The following is a 20,232-nucleotide window of genomic DNA, read 5'->3' as shown; positions in this document are numbered from 1 at the left end:
GGGGGGAAAAGGAATTGAAGACAACTGTAGACAGCAGAGATAGTATGACAAGAGGGTGGGAAAGGGCAGAGGGTCAGACATAGGGTAAAAAATATATATATATGAAACTAGAAATGGAAAATTATTGATGATAATATACATTATTAAGCCACTACGCAGTTTATTTTAGATGGGAAGCCACATTTTGTATATTATGACAATCCTTAGGGGATTAATGTAAATTAATTAATTAAAAAAAAAAGTTTCAAGGGGAAAAAAAAACACAAAAACTGTTTTTTATTGAAATTTTTAAAAATGTGTATTTCATGACTGCAGTAAGCCATATAGCCCCAGCTAGGTACTACTTTATAGTATGTTCATTCTACTCACTGAGGTTTATGGCTAAAGTCAGACTTGTGTTCATGTATATGTACTTATCAGCTGCGCTTGCTATTGGAAATATTTAGACTAATTAAGTTCATTAGCGAATCAATTAAATGGGGGGAAAAGACATAGAAAGCAACCATGGATACCAGAGACAATGTGGGAGGAGGGTGGAACATGGCAGAGGGGGAGGGATAGGGAATCAAGGATGGCAAAAAGAAAAAAACAAAAGGCAGAGTATACAGGAAATAAGAAATGGAAAATTATTTGCTGGTAACATGTATGTTGCTTGATTCAGCCAATATACAGTGTATTCTGGATGGGAAATCTCATTTTGTATGCTATAATGATGTATAGTGAATGAATGTAAATAAATAAATTTTTTAAAAAACACTAAAATCCAAACTACACACTTCAAAATTTAAATATTAATAAACTTCCTTTATAAGGTCTCAAACATGTAAATGTATTAATAAAAAACTATCAGAAAAACATCTGAGGGCCAACAGGTGGCATGGAGGTTAAGACACAGATTCCTTCATGGGTAACTACATGGTTTTAGTCCCATATCCTGTAGCTTGAAAAATCACACCAGCCTCATGTGTATTCCCCAAATTCCAAAGAGACTGGAGGAGAAGGGATTATAGTATGGCCATCACCCCTGGGTAAATGATTGCTTAATTTTCTTCCTATTGAGAACATTTGCCCTACAGAAAACAAACAAACAAGAAAACAGGTAAAACACAGACTTCATTTTATAGAGCTATCACTTGACTTACATACTCAACTAAAAGGCAACATCAAATCAAATCCATTACAAGTGTTCAAAATGAATTCATAAAATTAAATGGTATATGTGACGTAACATTTAAATACTCATTTCAAATAACCACTAGTGGTTTACTATGGCAAAGTTTTTTAGAGCAGCTTCATCTTGAAAACAAGGTTGGCTATGGTATGCCAAGTGAGAAAACATTATTTGGCTATCCAGTGACTAACAGAACTGAATGTAGTCACTTTACCTTATAAATTAATGTGCTGATTAACTTGGTTTCAAAAATATATCCCAGTGGAATCCAGTTCAGAAACCTAAGCAGTGTTTCCAAAGTTGCATGTACAAGTGGAGCATTTTGGGAATTTTCCTGTAACAAAAGCATACCTGTAAATAACTAATTTCCTGTAATTATTACTTTTAAAAATGAAATTAAAAACACTTACCATCACAAACTGACATAGTTGAAAAATTTGTGAGAACTCATTGCACATACTAAAAAAAAGAAACAGATTTAAACTACCAATAGAAATACATACAATTATTTATGCATCAATAAAAACTTCATAATCTAGTCACTAAAGACACCAGTAACATTTAAACCAACATCATCAAGCTAACAAATCATTAAAACTGAAATCACTCTTTTAAATTCATCTATAAAGACTACTAAAACTGCACTTATAATTTTAGTTTTGGGGAGCCTGATTTTTTCTTCCTTACTGTTATCACACGTTTAATCTCTTCAATCAAGCTAGTGTTGTTTTGTATTTTAATTTGCCAGAGAGCACATGCAGCTACCACAGAGACATAACACAAAAAGTACTTCTCACAGAGAATAGTCATGCCACAATACCCTCTCCTCCATTTCTCCCCGAGGATTTTGGGCACGTATACATGCACACATGCCCAGCACCACCAGTGTGTGTCTCAAACCACCACGTTCAGGACTAGAACCTTTCAGTTGGGCATGTAGTATCCAGCTGTTCGAACTACAACAGTTGGCTAGTGCTTTTAATAGAGATACAGGAAACGAACTCTCCAAAACAAGAGAAATGACGTTAGATAAACCAAAATCCTAAACTGTGCTCATAAACCAAACCATAGGAAAATGTATAAACCCTTTCTTTCAGTTGATGTGAATACACAAAGGTTAAATTTTCTGTGTTCCTGATGATCACTAAATGGAAATAGTCCAGTATACCTATAATGTATCCTCTTTGGTTAAACTAGAATGAGTCCTTATATGTTCCTAGTGTTAGCTATAGGGGAACTGATAAGAAACAGAGATAGGGAGAATTCAGTTGATATTTGAACACAAATAATTAGAACTAGCGATTAAATAACTGCTGTATAAAAATTATCTCAATAAATATGACTGCAGGATAACTTATTAATTTGTAGTCAAGAACCATTATTAGTAGTTCAGTTCCTCAACTGCCTGAAATAAGACATTATTGATAAACAAAATTATACTTGCCTGTCTTTTAAATGCTTAGCTTTCACTTGGGTTATCTGCCCACTAGAGAAATCAAATACTTCTTCACTCAAGAGTTTAAGAATCACCATATTATTCTGACACAGACTTTCACTGGTCCTACTTGCTCCAACAATATCGCTGATAAAAGTTGGCCAATGTTTGGGCCATTCTTGTTTCAGTATCTAAAATAAGAAAAGAAATGCTCATTTTATTTGACTTGTCAAAGGCAGATAAAGAGACCTTCAGAGACATGTATCCTATTAAAAATCCATTATGAAAAATTAAAATGTAAATATCACCAGTTTTCATTATCTTCCTTTTTATTAAAGTATGTAATGTGTTACCTCTATACTACATTCTGGGTAGAAAACTCAAAATAAAATCCTATGCCTTAAACACTCAACAACTCCTCTCAATTATCTTAATGGTTTAATCTGGCTATAATGAATATGCCTATCAACAATGGCCTGATAAGTTATGAGTAAGTAATTCTAAAAGACAACGTTAAAAGGTTAAGCTGACAGATTTCCATTGGATGATATCTTCTAGGTCCAGCCACAGTGACAAATACTGCTAAGATGCTATATGTGCTCTCCAGGTTAGAACAACATGGGAGGTCTGTGATCTAGTATGGGTCCTAGCTAAAGCCTTGACACAGTGGTGTGTGCCTGTACTCATAGCTAGAAGACTGAGACAACAGAATCACAAAATGGGGAGATGCCATCTTTAAAAAACAAAACAAAACAAAACAAAATTAAAATGAAGAAATATGTGGTAGTGTTCAGACATACAAATTTAGAAGGGGGCACTGCAACCAAAGACTGACATGTATTTTACCAAAAGCTCAATAGACTATACTATATTTTCCAGTCTAAACTATTGTGCTGTACACTAGGGATTTCCCAGATAGTCTCTAGATCTCTATTAATGTGTTAGGTGACTACCCTTCTATACTCCCTCCTTCTTTGTATTCAATCCTAAAGCATAAAACAATGTAACTTAGTAAATGCACTGACATTTTGGGAAACCCAATGTTTCCCAAAATGATTTAAACAGAAAAACCTATTCACCCTCCCAAACCAACTAATATTCTTGGAAAAATCTGTGACGTACTTCTATTGAAAACAGGTACAAGTATTAAAAACCCACGTTTAGACTACACAGAAAGTTTCAAAAAAGACTAAGTATGGAGATCAATCAGAAAGATGCATATGTCAAAGACATTAGATAATCACATGGAAAGGAAACATAAAGTCCAACACAAATTTGATAAATCTGAAATCCAATCAAATGAGCCAGTAAGGGCTTATTTGATGATTCTAACTACAGCAAATAAACAAACAATTTCAAGCACTACATCATAGAGTTTAACTTGTACTTTTATACTACTACTAATACTTTCATAAGATGTTTGCCTACTTATCTGATAAAGTTTGAACATTCTGTTCAGAGAGTACATATAACTGAAGGATTTAAATCTTTTAATACAAACATTGAATTATATTATATTGAAGCTTACCTGAACAAGAATCATATTTAATTTCCCGATATACACCTTTTCCTTCTACGGAAAAAACAGGTATGATTAAATGAGGCATAACACAGGTATAATAAACAAGGCTATAATGTCAGGCAATCCTTCTGAAACAAATTATTATACCTCTACTACAAATGAGCATATATTCATGTTTGTATGTCGGTGACAAAAATAAGTTCTAGTCAAAGTCTTAATATTTAAACAATTGTGCACTCTCCAAACAATCTCTAAAAAAGCCTCTTACCTCTACACAAGTTGGGTCAGATGATGTCTTGATAATGAGGCCAACAACGTATTTTTTAATTCCTATTAAAAGAAATTGCATATAATGGATGAAAAAAAATACTGAACACTTTTATAGCATGCTAATCAATCTTTGATACCAATGAATGGGGAATAAGAGGTCACAGTAATATCAGCTTGAACTCCCATGGTATCATCAATGTTGGCATTTTAAATGCCAACTGAACTTAGTGCATTACTCATACTTTCAAATTAGTTTTAATTTTAATGTCATTAATACAGGCTTAACAATTATTGGTAAGTATTTTTAAAGATTTTTAAAATTTTCTAATAGTCCAGTACATCAACCTATGACTTTTAAACAAAAGATATCAACAACCCAATTAATGTTATTGATTTCAATAAACACATAGATCAACTACCTTCTGAGTAAAAAGTTTATGTAAATATTTATATTGAAACTCAGACATTATTTCCTACTTTAACTGTAATATTAAGCTAATAATGAAATATAATTTTAAACTGACTACCCCTACAATTTGGGGAAAAAAATGGGTTTAGAAGAAAACTTCCAATTCTAATTCATTACTTAGAGGTACCTTAAACAATATATTTCTGGAACAGGTTTAAGACTTCATGCCTTTGATATTAAACTATTATTCAGAATTTGCTGAACTTCAATAGGTCCCCTTATCCAAACCACTGCAATCAAAAGTGATGCAGTTTGGTTTCTAAAAGAATAGTAGTAGTGTGTACCTACATTCACACACCCAAAGGAACTGAGGAAGTATTCCTAATAGAACAAATTAAATTTTTTTTAACTATGTGAATTAAGGACTATAAATGCCCTCACATCTGTTCAATTTAGTCTGCCAACTAAGTTGTGAAAGATTCAGTTTTCAGAGCTTTCTGAGTTTCAGAAATGCAGATCACAGCTTGTGAAGCTATGTTTTAAGCTTCCTCTAACAAATCTAGAATGGGCTCTCAAAATTTCATTGACAGAGAATTTGCTAAAACATTTACCCATTAGAACTTGCAGAAAATATAGCAGACCTGAGAGTAACAAAAATACCTATGTGACAATAAAACTAGTACAGTAATCACCATAATTAATTCTTTCAGCTATGGTTCTTCTTCAAAGGTACTTAAATCATTTTCATCAGGTACGATGAAACTATCCATTTCCCTCAATGTACTAAATAACAATAAATTTTTAATTATGGAAATACTTTCTAATAATAGTGGTAATAGTTTTCCAATTGTGGAAAAACTGTATCATAGTCAATAAACCTACAAACTGATTATTTACCAAATGTCAAAATCTAGTGGTAAGTAGGCTCAACATACACTATGAGAAGGTTTAAAGAAATAACTAGAAAGTACAGAATTCTCTTAACTGTTCTGTGTCAAAACATATACAATGTTATGAATCAAAAATGCAAGGATTGGGAACCAGCAGTTAGCGTAATGGCTATGTTGCTGGACTCCCACGAAGTCAACCGCGGTTCGCGTCCCGGACCCCGGTGGCTTAAAACTCACACCGGGCGCGTGTGCATGCGTGCCCAAGATCCCGAGAGGAGAATGGAGGAGAAGGGATTGCGGCGTGACTATCCCCCCTGGGGGGTAATTTCTCGCTTTCTGTCTCTCTGTCTGTCTCTGTCTGGCGAACGCATGCGCCCTATAGCAAAAACCTCTCCAAAAAAAAAAAAAAAAATGCAAGGATTAAAAAAACATAGGTTAACACTAAGAAAAGGTTACAACTATAATTCTTGTTGAGGAGATGTACCAGGTAAAAAAATTTAAAAAATAAAGACAGGGCCAGCAAGTGGTGTGCTGGATCCCACATGGCCAACTCTGTCTTTAAAGAGTCCCAGACCCAATGGCTTGAAAAACATGCCAGGTGCATGTGTGCCCTAAATCCCTAGAGAATGAAGAACAAGGGATTATGGTGTGGCCATTCCCAGGAGGAGGGTGATTTCTCACGGTCTCTCTCAAACGAGCCCTAGTAGCTTAGAAAACATGCCAGGCACATGTGGCTACTCCACACCAAAAACAAAGGGCAAAGATTCAAATTAAAAAAAAAAAAAGCCTTTTCTTCATAATCCCAAATTATCTTCCCAAATACATATAAATTAAAAAGGGGAAAAGTGCTAATTTTGTAAGTTGAAAACCATTAGACACCAATAGACATAACCAGTTAACAAAAGGTTAAAAAATGAGCAAGGCTGGTAGTAGAAGCGGTGGTTAATGCTTTCCCACTTCCCCTCCTTCTCTCAAAATAATTAAATAATTGTTTAAAAATAAATAAATGAGCAATTAAATGTATTGCTGTTTTGTCCCTGGTATGCTGGGCTGAGGAGGACACAGTATCACTTCTGTGGTATTCCTACCCCCAAAAATGTAGAAATTCATCTTAAGAACAGACCCAAAAGGAGACACATTCCATAAAGTAACAAAGCAGAATTCATCAAATGTGTCAAAAAACTGTCACAGAATAGCAGACTAGTAAAACACAACTAAATGTAATGTAGAACAAGAAAAAAAAGATAGTAGGAAGAAACCAGTAAAACTGAGTAAAGTCTGTAGCCCAGTTAATAGTAGTTACCTTTTTAATTTCGATAACTATATACTCTGGTAATATAAAGTGGTTTGTAAGATAAACTGAAGGGTGCAAGAAAATCTTATTCTATACTTTTATGAAATTTTGTGGTTAAGTCCAAAACGATTCAAAAGTAAAAGATATTTGTAGACTTTAAAAGGTCAGATCTAGTTTTTAAAATGTTCTCAAAAACGAAACAAAAAGTCAGGGAGTTATTTATTTTTTTTTGGAGAGGTTTTTGCTATAGGGCACGTGCGCTCGCCAGACAGAGAGAGAGAGACATAGAGACAGAAAGCGAGAAATCACCCCCCCAGGGGGGATGGTCACGCCGCAATCCCTTCTCCTCCATTCTCCTCTCGGGATCTTGGGCACGCACGCACACGGGCCCAGCATTAGTTTTAAGCCACCAGGTCTGGGACGCGAACCGCGGTCGACTACGTGGGAGTCCAGTGACATAGCCATTACGCTAACTGTTGGTTCCCAGGGAGTTATTTTTATTTTAAAATGAACACTAAATTTTGTCAAGCAGTTGGCATATTGGCTATGTTGCTAGACTCCCATGTAGTTGACTGCAGTTCGAGTCCTGGACCTGGTGGCTTAAACTTACGCTGGGTGTATGTGTGCGTGCGTGCCCAAGATCCCGAGAGGAGAATGGAGAAGAAGGGATTGCAGCGAGGCCACCCCCACCCAGGAGGGTGACTTCTTACTTTCTCTCTCTACCATTCTGGTGGGCGCACACGCCCTATAGCAAAAACCTCTCCCCCCCCCAAAAAAAAAAAGTTGCCAATTACTTAGGGTAATAGATGCAACAATCTCACTCTCACAATAACACTTTACGAAAAAACTACTTTCCATGTGTCTTTAATATCCATTCGAGCTATTAAAAATAATTCTGGGGCCAGTAGGTGGCACGGTGGCTAAGGCACTGGACTCTCACGGCCAACAGTAGTTTAAGTCCCAGACTTGGTGGCTTGCTTTTTCTCACTCTACTAAGCACATATGCCCTATAGCATTCATTCATTATATTCACTCATTTTATTTTAATTTGACCAGAGAAAGAGAGAGAGAGAAAGAAGGAAAGTGAGAAAGCAAGCCACCAGGTCCAGAACTGGAATCGTGACTGGCCATGTGGGAGTGTCCAGCTACTTAACCACCACACAACCTGCTGGTTCCCCAGTAGTAATGATCTCATTTATTTATTTATTTATTTAGGAGAGATTTTTGCTATAGGGCGCATGCCCTGGCCAGAAAGTCAGAGAGACAGAAAGCGAGAAATCACCCCCCAGGGGGGATGGCCATGCCACAATCCCTTTTCCTCTCAGGATCTTGGGCATGCACACACACGTGCAGCATGAGTTTAAGTCACTGAGTCTGGGACTCGAAATGTGGTCAACTACATGGGAGACAAACGACTTAGCCATTATGCTAACTGATGGTCCCAGTAGTTATAATCTTATCCCTCAGGAACGTCTTACAAATTATTAGATATTTAATGATAGGGTAAAAAAACACATTAGTAGCGACCAGCAGTTGGTGTAATGGCTATGTCACTGGACTCCCAGGTAGTCAACCAAGGTTCGAGTCACGGACCCTGTGGCTTAAACTCACGCCGGGAACGTGTGTGTGCATGTCCAAGATCCCAAGAGGAGAATGGAGAAGGGATTGCGGCGTGGACATCCCCTCTGGGGGGGTGATAACTCGCTTTCTGTCTCTCTGTCTCTCTGTCTTTCTAGCGAGCACACGCACCCTATAGCAAAAAAACCTCTCCAAAACAAAACAAAACAAAAAACATACATTAGTAAACCGAATCTTTATATGAATTCACTAAAAAACATTTAAAATTCTGGTAATGAATAGATAAATACTGTAACATCCTGAGGTTGCCATATTCCCAAGGAAGCAAAAGCCCTACTTCCAAAATTTAAGCCATTAAGTTGCACATTAGTATCTTATACAGTTCAGTAACAAATTTTCATTAAGTTTTCAACCAAAACCTGGACTACCTCTATTAAAAGAAAAATGCACTCCCAGATAAACTGTTAAAATATGAGATAAAAACTTGCACATCCTCCCCATCACAGCAGCTAACTTTCAAATTCCACAGAAAGCGGATAAACTACAAACAAGAGAAACAAGAGAGTACCATGCAGCCCCAATCACTGTGAAATACTTCAAGAAGGCTATTAATTTCATTTTAAACATTTACACTATTACCTACAAAATTTACATTTTGTACATTCCTCCATTTATGCCCTCTATAAGTAAAATGATACAAAGGTCTATTAACCTTACAGACTGATCTTCTGGAAGATGTTCACTAAGAAATACTTAGTTGTTTTTATTTAACATGCCCAAAGAAAATACAGAATAGTGTTCCTCTTATTCACCTGATTAGAGAGCTGGGAGAACAACCAGCCAAATGGAAAACAAACAGCTAAAGACAATTTCAAAGCAGGGGTTCCCTAAATCTTAGGGTCTTCCCCTAAAAAGGCTAAAATCAAACTATAATTTATGCAACGATATTCAGTAATTTTAAGAGAAATAGTTGTATTCAAACGAATTAATCTTAAATGAGTCTATGCCTTCAAATAGATATAGAAAAAGAACTCTAAAGGACATACAGTAATTAAAAATTACTGAAGTATTTTATAGCAACAAAAACAGCTTTACTGAAGTTTATTCACTGTAAGCACCCAAATGTCAGTCAAAAGATAGATAAACAAAAGGTGTTATGTATGTACAACTACATACTGTTCAGCCTTTAAAAAGGAATGAAATTCTGGTACATGCTGTTAACATGCGTGCACCCTGAAAACTAATGCTAAGTGAAGTAAGTCAGACATAAGGATAAAAATTGTATGGTTCCACTAAAGATGAGGTATCTAGAATAGGTAATGTCAGCAACAGGGAAATGGGATATACTGTTTAATGGGTGCATAGTTTCAATTAGGGCTGAGGAAAAAATTTCTAAAGTAAAAGTGATGATGGAAGCACAACTCTGAATATGAAGAAAATCCATATACTTGAAAAAAGTTAACATGATATATATTATTACATATATTTTTCAACAAATAGCTTTATCAACAATCAAACTATTTCAATAAATGACAAAAGAAGTATATCTATCTGTATATAGAGAGAGAGGGGGACTTTTTTTTCCTTGGGGGGGCCATAGGGTGCATGCACTCACCTGAGACAAGAGAGATAGGTAACGTTGAGAAATCACCACACTGCAATCCTTTCTCTATTTGGGCACATGTACACACACAACCGGCTTATTTTTCAGGTCAGGTCCCAGACTAGAACTGTGGAGTTGGCCATGTGGGATCCAACATCTTAACTACCACTCACCACTTGCTGGACCAAGTAAATGTACTTAAAACCCATCCCTCTTACAGGTCTTTCCAGGGCCAGCAGATAGCGTAGTGGTTAAGGTGTCATACTCCCACATGGCCAACTGCAGTTTGAGTCCTGAACCCAGAGTCTTGAAACTCACAGGCATTCCCAAAATCCTAAAAGGAGAATGGAGAAGCGAATGCAATGTGGCCATGGGGGGATAAGGGACGCGGAGTGATTTCTCACTTTCTCTCTCTGGCGAGTTGCACATACCCTATAACAAAAAATTTCTGCCAAAAAAAAAGTTTTTCCAAAGGTGGCTCTTGTCTCCTATTGCTAGTTGGATGCCATGTTAATCAATGTTGGCCTTTTAAATTTTTTTTTACTGCCAATGTGTGCTTGTAAGAAACAGACAAGGAGAGGAGGAGAAAGAAAAAATACTCCCAACTGGAGCTGGACACACAATACCCTTCCCTCAATTTCTCCATCCCTTCAGGACTTTAAAAACACATGTTCAAGCCATGGGGGCTAGGATTTAAACCTTAGTATATCATATGGGAGCTGATCCCTTACACATATTGCACAATGGAGCCAACCATTTAGAACTGTTTTTCATTTGCCTATTTCTGGCTTTACTGCGACATAACTGACAATATATTGTGTTATTTAGTATACAACCTGGTAAGCTGTGACTTGTACATACAGCCAGGAACCCACCACTTTAACTGATACCTGCTTCTCCGTGATTACGTTCCACAGCCTCTACCCTCCGTGTGCTTGTTGTCACTCACTGGTAAGAGTGGAATGGTTGGATCATGTGGTAGGTGTATGTTAAACTGCCCAACTGTGTAAATTCTATGTATCATATTAAATTCACAACAGCAGAGTGTAAAGCCTCTTTTCGTTTTAAGTGTATTTCTTTCTTTAATGAAACAGAGATAGGAACCCCCGACCAATGAAGTCCTCATGCTGCAATACAGGCCAGTCTCAGGTGTCATGAACCACAGGAAATCTCACAGCCAGTGTACTCAGGGAGGCTCAAGGATACAAACCTAGGACCTTTCCCATGTGGGTACAGTTGCCTTACCACTGCCCCTGCCTAACTAGAGCAGCAGTATGTGAGTGCGCTTGAACATCCTGGCACACACTTGGCAGGGACAGTGTTTTTTGTCTTTTTTTTTTTTGGAGAGGTTTTTGCTATAGGGCGTGTGCGCTCACCAGAAAGAGAGAGAGACAGAAAGTGAGGAATCACCCCTCAGGGGGACGGCCACGCTGCAATCCCTACTCCTCCCTTGTCTTCTTGGGATCTTGGGCACTCACTCATGCACATATGCCCGATATGAGTTTAAGCCACCGGATCTGGGACTCGAACCACAGTCAACCACATGGGAATCCAGCGACATAGCCATTATGCCATTACGCCAACTGCTGGTCCCAGGTCAGTGTTTTCAATTCCAGACAGTATAGGGCATATATTGTGGTATATCATTTTAGTATTAATTTCCAATGCTGTTGTTTATCCTTTCATATCATTCCTATGTGTTCTTTCTTTTTTTATTGGGAGATTTTTGCTATAGGGCACTTGTGCTCGCCAGAAAGACAGAGAGACAGACAGCGAGAAATCACCCCCCCAGGGGGATGTCCACACCGCAATTCCTTCTCCTCCATTCTTCTCCTCTTGGGATCTTGGGCGCACACGTGTACAGCGTGAGTTTAAGCCACGGGGTCCAGGACTAGAACCGTGGTCAGCTGCATGGGGAGAGGTTTTCTTCGCTATAGGGCGTGTGCACTCGCCAGACAGAGAGAGACATAGAGACAGAAAGTGAGAAATCACCCCCCAGGGAGGATGGTCATGCCGCAATCCCTTCTCCTCTCGGGATCTTGGGCACACACGTACACGCGCCTGGCGTGAGTTTTAAGCCACCGGGTCCAAGACGTGAACCACAGTCGACTACGTGGGAGTCCAGCGACATAGCCATTACGCTAACTGCTGGTTCCCCCCCTATATGTTCTTGCTTCAGTGAAGTGTCTATTCAAATATTTTGACTTTTTTCTTTTTGGCATTATGACATGTGCCCTTGCCAGAGACAGAGACAAATAGAGACAAATTATCCCAAGAGTGATGGCATGCCCCAATCCCTTCCCCTCTCAGGATTTTGGGCAAGCATACACGTGCACCTGGGGTGTTTTTCAAGTCATTGAATCTGGGATTGAAACAGTCGAGCCAACCATGTGAGATCTAGTGTCTTAAAACACCCCATCAACTGCTGGCCCCATTTCAGTCATTCTTTAATTGGGCTGCTTAAATTCTTTCTTCTCTTGGAATTTCTTTTTAAGAGATTTTTGCCATAGAACGCGTGCATTCGCCAGAGAAGCAGAAAGAAAGAGATGGAAAGCAAAAAATCACCCCCCCAGGGGGATGGCCACGCCAATCTCTTCTCAGAATTTTGGGCACACAAACACACACATGTGCCCAGCTTGAGTTTTAATCCACCAGATCTGAGACTTGAACCATGGTCGACTATGTGGGATTCCAGAGATGTAGCCATTTATGCCATTTGCTGGTGCCATCTCATGGGATTTTTAAAAAAGTTTTTAAAATTTTATTTATTATTATTCTTTAATTTGACCAGAGAGAGGGAAAATGTGAAAGCAAGCCACTGGGTGCGGGACACAAACCATGATCCACCCTATGGGAGTCCAATACCCTACCTCGTCACCTGCCAGCCCCTTCTCTTAGGATTTTTGGGCAAGCACACCCACACACAAAAGCACTAGATGGCTTAAGTCGCCAGGTACGAGTCTTGAACTGCAGTTAGATATGTGGAATCCACCCATCTTTAACCACCATGCCACCTGCCTGCCCCATACTAAGTTCTAAGTGTCCATTCATTTGTATTCTATACTAGAGTATATCATCAAATATAGGTTTTGCAAGTATTTTCTGCTTATAGGAGTGTGTGCTGACTATAAAGAAATAAGAGGTGGGTACGTGAGAAATCAACCCCTAGGGGAATGACAATAGCACAATCCCTTCTCCTTAAGGGATTTTGGGTAGGCACAGGAGCCAAGTAAGTCTACATCCCCATACTCCTGCTGTAAACTGCTCTATCCTGGATTCATTAGTATCTTTACAACTCAAGAGTTCTGGGCCAGCCCTGTAGCCTAGTAGTTTAAGGGAGCTGGATTTCACATGGTCAACTGGGTTCAAATTCTGGCACTGGTACCTTAAAAAACACCAGACACCAGTGCATGAGTCCCCTAGATTCCAACAAGATGGAAAAATGAAGAAGAGATCATGGTGTAATTGGTATTATACAGGCGTGCTTCTCTTGGTCTCTGGTGGCACATGTGTCCTCTACTAATTAAAAGATAAGTAAATAGGGACCAACAGTCGACATAATGGCTATGTCACTGGACTCTCATGTAGTCAACCATGGTTCAAGTACCAGACCCAGTGGTTAAACTCACACCGGGCACAGGTGTGTGCATGCCCAGGATCCCGAGAGAAGAATGGAGGAGAAGGAATTGTGGCATGGCCATCCCCCCTAGGGAATGATTTTTCACTTTCTGTATCTCTGTCTCTGTCTTTCTGGCAAGCGCACGTGCCCAATAGCAAAAACCTCTCAAAAAAAACAAAAACAAAACAAAAAAACAGATAAATAAATAGGGGCTACAAGGCCAACCATGGTTCAAAGTCCTAGACCTGATAGCTTGCTTTCTCTTTCTCTTTCTGTACCTCTCTGGTCGAATTAAAAGAAATAAAGTTAAATAATTCTAAAAAACTAAATAAATAAAGATAAATAAATAGAAAATATGATCAACAGTTTTTGGACCAGCAGATGGCTTAGTGGTTACATCACTGGACTCTCACATGGCCAACTGTTAATCGAACCACGGACCTGATGCTTGAAACTCAAGCCGTGTGTGTGTGTGTGTGTGTGTGTGTGTGTGTGTGTGTGTGTATGCATGTCCAAAATCCTGAGCGGAGAGTAGAATAGAGTAGGAGGGATTGCGGCATGGCCATATCCCCCCCACCCCCCACTCCCGGGGTAGGGGGTGGTTTCTCTTTTTGTCTGTGTCTTCAGCAAGTGTATACACCCTATAGCAAAATCTCTCTTAAAAAAAACAATTAATTTCATTTACTTCTAAATGTGTTAAAAAGATGTCACAGTTTAAGTCACAGTAGTTGAGTAAATCCAGGTAACTATCTGACCATAAAGAAGGTAACAGTCCCACAGCCTAGATTAGGAGAGCCAGTTCCCACATGGCCAACCTCACAGTTGAAGAACATGCAAAGTGTGTATGCCTATGTGCTGAAAATACTGGCAGGATAGAGAAATGTGGAAAGGACTGCAATTTGACCACACCTTATTGGGGGTGCTTTCTCTTGCTGGGAGCACCCACTGGAAAACAAAAGAAAAAGACCAACATTCATATTAAGTGAACTGGATGAAAGACAGCATCTTTTTCTTTTTTTTTTTTTTTTTTGAGAGGTTTTTGCTGTATAGCGCGTGCGCTCACCAGAGACAGACAGAGACGGAAAGTGAGAAATCACCCCCCAGGGGGGATGGCCACACCGCAATCCCTTCTTCTCTCGGGATCTTGGGCACGCACGCACACATGCCCGGTGTGAGTTTAAGCCACCTTCCAAGACTTGAACCACGGTATGTGGGAGTCCATCGACATAGCCATTATGCTAACTGCTGGTCCCAAGACAGCACCTTAAAGATGGAAAAATAAAACTGGGGAGACATTTTAAAAGAAAATGCTGGGCTGGCAGGTGGCATGACAGTTAAAGGACTGAACTCCCACATGGCCAATTGTGGTTCAAATCCTGAACTTGGCAGCCTGCTTTCTCACTTTCCCTTTCTCTCTCTGATCAAATTAAATAATAAATAATAACAACAGATAAAATTAAGTAATTCTTTTACAAAAGAAAAAGAAAATGACACCAGAAGTAACATATACCCTCTCCCTCATTAAATCCAGTTTTCCAAGGATCAGCAGATGGCATAATGTTTACACTGCTTTCTATCTTTCTGTCTCTTTGGCAAGTGCATGCGCCCTAAAGCAAAAATCTTTTCTTTTTCTTTAAAAAAAGTCCAAACCTCCATTTATATTTTTCAGACATAAGCCAAGTGCCATTTAAAGAAAAAAGCAGTACATGACACAGCCTCTGTGGCACAGGCAGTGGCGTAATGATGTGCAGCCCTGAAGGTCACATGGCCGGGATTTGGATTTTGAGATTAATCTGAATACACAAGGCCAGTGGTCCCAAGATCCTGACTAGCTGAAGGGCTGGGGAAAAGCAGATCGTGGAGCAAAGATGCATCATTCTTGAAAGAAATAAACTAACTTTAAGAGAAAAAAAGGCAGTGTGAGACACTCTGAAGTAACTGCATCAAAGATTCCAAGACATTAACCTTACCTCAACTTGAACTATGACTACTTTCCCCAAGATGGTATAAAGAGTGAAATTTTTCTTTTGAGAGGTTTTTGCTATAGGGCGCATACACTCGCCAGACAGACATAGAGAGACAGACAGACGGAAAGCGAGAAATCGCCCCCCCAGGGGGGATGGTCACGCCACAATCCCTTCTCCTCCATTCTCCTCTGGGGATCTTGGGCACGTACGCACATGCACCTGGTGCGAGTTTTAAGCCACCGGGTTCGGGACGCGAACCGTGGACGACTATGTGGGAATCCAGCGACATAGCCATTACGCTAATTGCTGGTTCCCAAGAATGAAATGTTAATACAAGGAATATCACTATTTCTTTTGCAGCTATCTCTTTACTTTAGAAATAAACTCCTCAGTCCCAGAACTGGTAAAGTCTTGTGTGTTTTACTTTTTAGTTGGTGTTTTTTTTAATAAAAGAATTATTTATCTAATTTTATTTATTCATTCATTTTAATTTGCCAGAAAGAGAGAAAAGAGTGAGTGAGAGGGAAAGTTTGAGAAAGCAAGCTGCCAGGTTTGGGACTCGAACCATGGATAGTCATGTGGGAGTGTCCAGCACCTTAGCCACCATGCCACCTGATGGTCCCCAATTGCTGTTTTTGTTTTTTTTTCTTTTTTTGTCCTAATAAACTTATAAATTGTTCCATGTGAAACATAACCTATTTCCTATCAGTTATTGTCTGGTGGACAATATTTAAGAACACATATCCCAATCAGTTCACTGCAGACATGTTTCAGATTAACTGTAAACTGATACACGTTTTAAAAACTTTTTGGAGGGCTCACCAGAGAAACAGAGAAAGAGACGACAGACAAGAAAGCACCCTCCAATGGGGCATGGTCACACTACAATTCCTTCTCCTCCATTTCTCTATCCCTGTTGGGATTTTAGCTATATATACACCGCAACCAATGTGGTCTTCAAGCTGCTGGGGTTGGGATTCCAATCATGGTCAGCCACATGAGATCCAGCTCCCTTAACCACCCACTAGGCCACAGGGCGGGCCCAGTCATATTTTAATCTACATATTCACTGTTAACAGATTTGAGGAGTCTTGTGTCTTCCTTACCCAAAAGACCTGTTTCTCCCACTTCCCTACATTAAAAGTACTTGGTTTGTCACATGATGAAAGCGGTATATCCATTAGAGCAAAATAAACTAACCAAGATTCAACACAACTCTGTCTCCCCCAAATACTCAATTGTAAGGAAAAAAATGCCAGGAATAATAAGATTCTGAACATATATATGTATTTTAATGAGAGAGAAGTGGTAGTAATAGTGGATAGGACACTACACGTTTGTCCAAACCCACAGAAATTTATAGCACCAGGAACAGGCCTTCATGTGTGCAAAATTATCTGTATTCATTTAGGAAATCTTACTATAAAATATAGAATGAAACAAAACAACCCACCAGTCTGAGAAATGTAAGTACCTATATCTGCCTTATACTAACTATGTGTTGATATTAAGGGCTCCAACTTTCATCCATTGTCACGTGGATCATGCCTCCTCCCTCGGCTGACTTCTGTGTACATCACTACTCCGTCAGCTCTACATCGGGTGCCCACATTTGCCATTCATTAACTTAGTTGTTAGTTCTTCGATTCCAGTATGTATGCACAACAGTATCAGAATTATGGCACCAGCAGTTAGCGTAATGGCTATGTCGCTGGACTCCCATGTAGTCGACAGTGATTCGAGATCCGGACCCGGTGGCTTAAACTCATGCCAGGCGCATGTGCGTGAGTGCCCAAGATCCTGAGAGGAGACTGGAGGAGAAGGGATTGCGGAGTGGCCATCCCCCCGGGGGGTGATTTCTCGCTTTCTGTCTCTCTGTCTCTCTGTCTTTCTGGCGAGTGCACGCACCCTATACCAAAAACAAACAAACAAACAAAACAAACAAACACACAAAAAAAACCTCTCCCTCTCCAGAATTATTAACACACTGCAGGAATCGTCTTTATCAACTAGAGCATCGTGCTTATGTGCATTCTGTTTTACCTTTAATCTTAACTCAAGTGATTATCCAGCTACTGGGGACAGCAATTTTTCTCACTTTCTTCAGGGGGGTTGTTTCAAACATTTCTTTTACTGGTAGATTGTTTTGTTACATTCTGTATTTTATGCTAAATAAAATGTCCTAAATGAGTATGTGTAATTTTGCATACATTAAGGCCCATTTGTGGTGCTACAAATTTCTGTGAGTTGTGACAGGTGAACAGTGTCATATCCACTATTACAATATTGCATAGAATAACTTCATTGCCCTGGAACAACATGTTCTAAGAGAGATTTTTACTATAGGGTGCATGCGCTTGCCAGAAAGAGACAGAAAGTCAGAAATTACCCCTTTCCTCCCCCATGGAAGATGGTCACACTGCAATTTCTTCTCATATCCATTCTCCTCTCAGGATTTTGGGGATGCACGCACATGTACCTGGCATGAGTTTTAAGCCACCAGGTCTGGAATTTGAACCATGGTTGACTATGTGGGAGTCCAACGATGTAACCATTACTCCATCTGCTGGTCCCACAAAAGAAATATTTTAAACTCCTATCTTTACCTTTCTCTCTCTGATCAAATTAAATAATAAATAATAACAACAGATAAAATTAAGTAATTCTTTTACAAAAGAAAAAGAAAATGACACCAGAAGTAACATATACCCTCTCCCTCATTAAATCCAGTTTTCCAAGGATCAGCAGATGGCATAATGTTTACACTGCTTTCTATCTTTCTGTCTCTTTGGCAAGTGCATGCGCCCTAAAGCAAAAATCTTTTCTTTTTCTTTAAAAAAAGTCCAAACCTCCATTTATATTTTTCAGACATAAGCCAAGTGCCATTTAAAGAAAAAAGCAGTACATGACACAGCCTCTGTGGCACAGGCAGTGGCGTAATGATGTGCAGCCCTGAAGGTCACATGGCCGGGATTTGGATTTTGAGATTAATCTGAATACACAAGGCCAGTGGTCCCAAGATCCTGACTAGCTGAAGGGCTGGGGAAAAGCAGATCGTGGAGCAAAGATGCATCATTCTTGAAAGAAATAAACTAACTTTAAGAGAAAAAAAGGCAGTGTGAGACACTCTGAAGTAACTGCATCAAAGATTCCAAGACATTAACCTTACCTCAACTTGAACTATGACTACTTTCCCCAAGATGGTATAAAGAGTGAAATTTTTCTTTTGAGAGGTTTTTGCTATAGGGCGCATACACTCGCCAGACAGACATAGAGAGACAGACAGACGGAAAGCGAGAAATCGCCCCCCCAGGGGGGATGGTCACGCCACAATCCCTTCTCCTCCATTCTCCTCTGGGGATCTTGGGCACGTACGCACATGCACCTGGTGCGAGTTTTAAGCCACCGGGTTCGGGACGCGAACCGTGGACGACTATGTGGGAATCCAGCGACATAGCCATTACGCTAATTGCTGGTTCCCAAGAATGAAATGTTAATACAAGGAATATCACTATTTCTTTTGCAGCTATCTCTTTACTTTAGAAATAAACTCCTCAGTCCCAGAACTGGTAAAGTCTTGTGTGTTTTACTTTTTAGTTGGTGTTTTTTTTAATAAAAGAATTATTTATCTAATTTTATTTATTCATTCATTTTAATTTGCCAGAAAGAGAGAAAAGAGTGAGTGAGAGGGAAAGTTTGAGAAAGCAAGCTGCCAGGTTTGGGACTCGAACCATGGATAGTCATGTGGGAGTGTCCAGCACCTTAGCCACCATGCCACCTGATGGTCCCCAATTGCTGTTTTTGTTTTTTTTTCTTTTTTTGTCCTAATAAACTTATAAATTGTTCCATGTGAAACATAACCTATTTCCTATCAGTTATTGTCTGGTGGACAATATTTAAGAACACATATCCCAATCAGTTCACTGCAGACATGTTTCAGATTAACTGTAAACTGATACACGTTTTAAAAACTTTTTGGAGGGCTCACCAGAGAAACAGAGAAAGAGACGACAGACAAGAAAGCACCCTCCAATGGGGCATGGTCACACTACAATTCCTTCTCCTCCATTTCTCTATCCCTGTTGGGATTTTAGCTATATATACACCGCAACCAATGTGGTCTTCAAGCTGCTGGGGTTGGGATTCCAATCATGGTCAGCCACATGAGATCCAGCTCCCTTAACCACTATGCCACAGGGCTGGCCCAGTCATATTTTAATCTACATATTCACTGTTAACAGATTTGAGGAGTCTTGTGTCTTCCTTACCCAAAAGACCTGTTTCTCCCACTTCCCTACATTAAAAGTACTTGGTTTGTCACATGATGAAAGCGGTATATCCATTAGAGCAAAATAAACTAACCAAGATTCAACACAACTCTGTCTCCCCCAAATACTCAATTGTAAGGAAAAAAATGCCAGGAATAATAAGATTCTGAACATATATATGTATTTTAATGAGAGAGAAGTGGTAG

At 39.2% G+C, this 20,232-nt stretch overlaps 1 protein-coding gene across 2 annotated transcripts in view; it reads right to left on the bottom strand.

The window, feature by feature from the left end:
- Positions 1 to 20,232, bottom strand: part of XPO1 (exportin 1) — a 56,192-nt gene that overhangs the window by 20,321 nt on the left and 15,639 nt on the right. For both annotated transcript variants that reach the window (XM_014589219.2, XM_027773339.1), the window contains 5 exons: positions 4,397 to 4,458; positions 4,135 to 4,179; positions 2,616 to 2,797; positions 1,582 to 1,630; positions 1,386 to 1,505 (listed from right to left, as the gene is read on the bottom strand). In XM_014589219.2, coding sequence (XP_014444705.1) covers positions 1,386 to 1,505; positions 1,582 to 1,630; positions 2,616 to 2,797; positions 4,135 to 4,179; positions 4,397 to 4,458 — 458 coding nt within the window. The remainder of the gene's footprint in view (positions 1 to 1,385; positions 1,506 to 1,581; positions 1,631 to 2,615; positions 2,798 to 4,134; positions 4,180 to 4,396; positions 4,459 to 20,232) is intronic.

Source organism: Tupaia chinensis, unplaced genomic scaffold (assembly GCF_000334495.1).
Source record: "Tupaia chinensis unplaced genomic scaffold, TupChi_1.0 Scaffold000341_1, whole genome shotgun sequence".
NCBI lineage: Eukaryota > Metazoa > Chordata > Mammalia > Scandentia > Tupaiidae > Tupaia > Tupaia belangeri.
The sequence above is the reverse complement of the archived record's forward strand: the minus strand, read 5'-3'. Positions and strand labels throughout refer to the sequence as shown.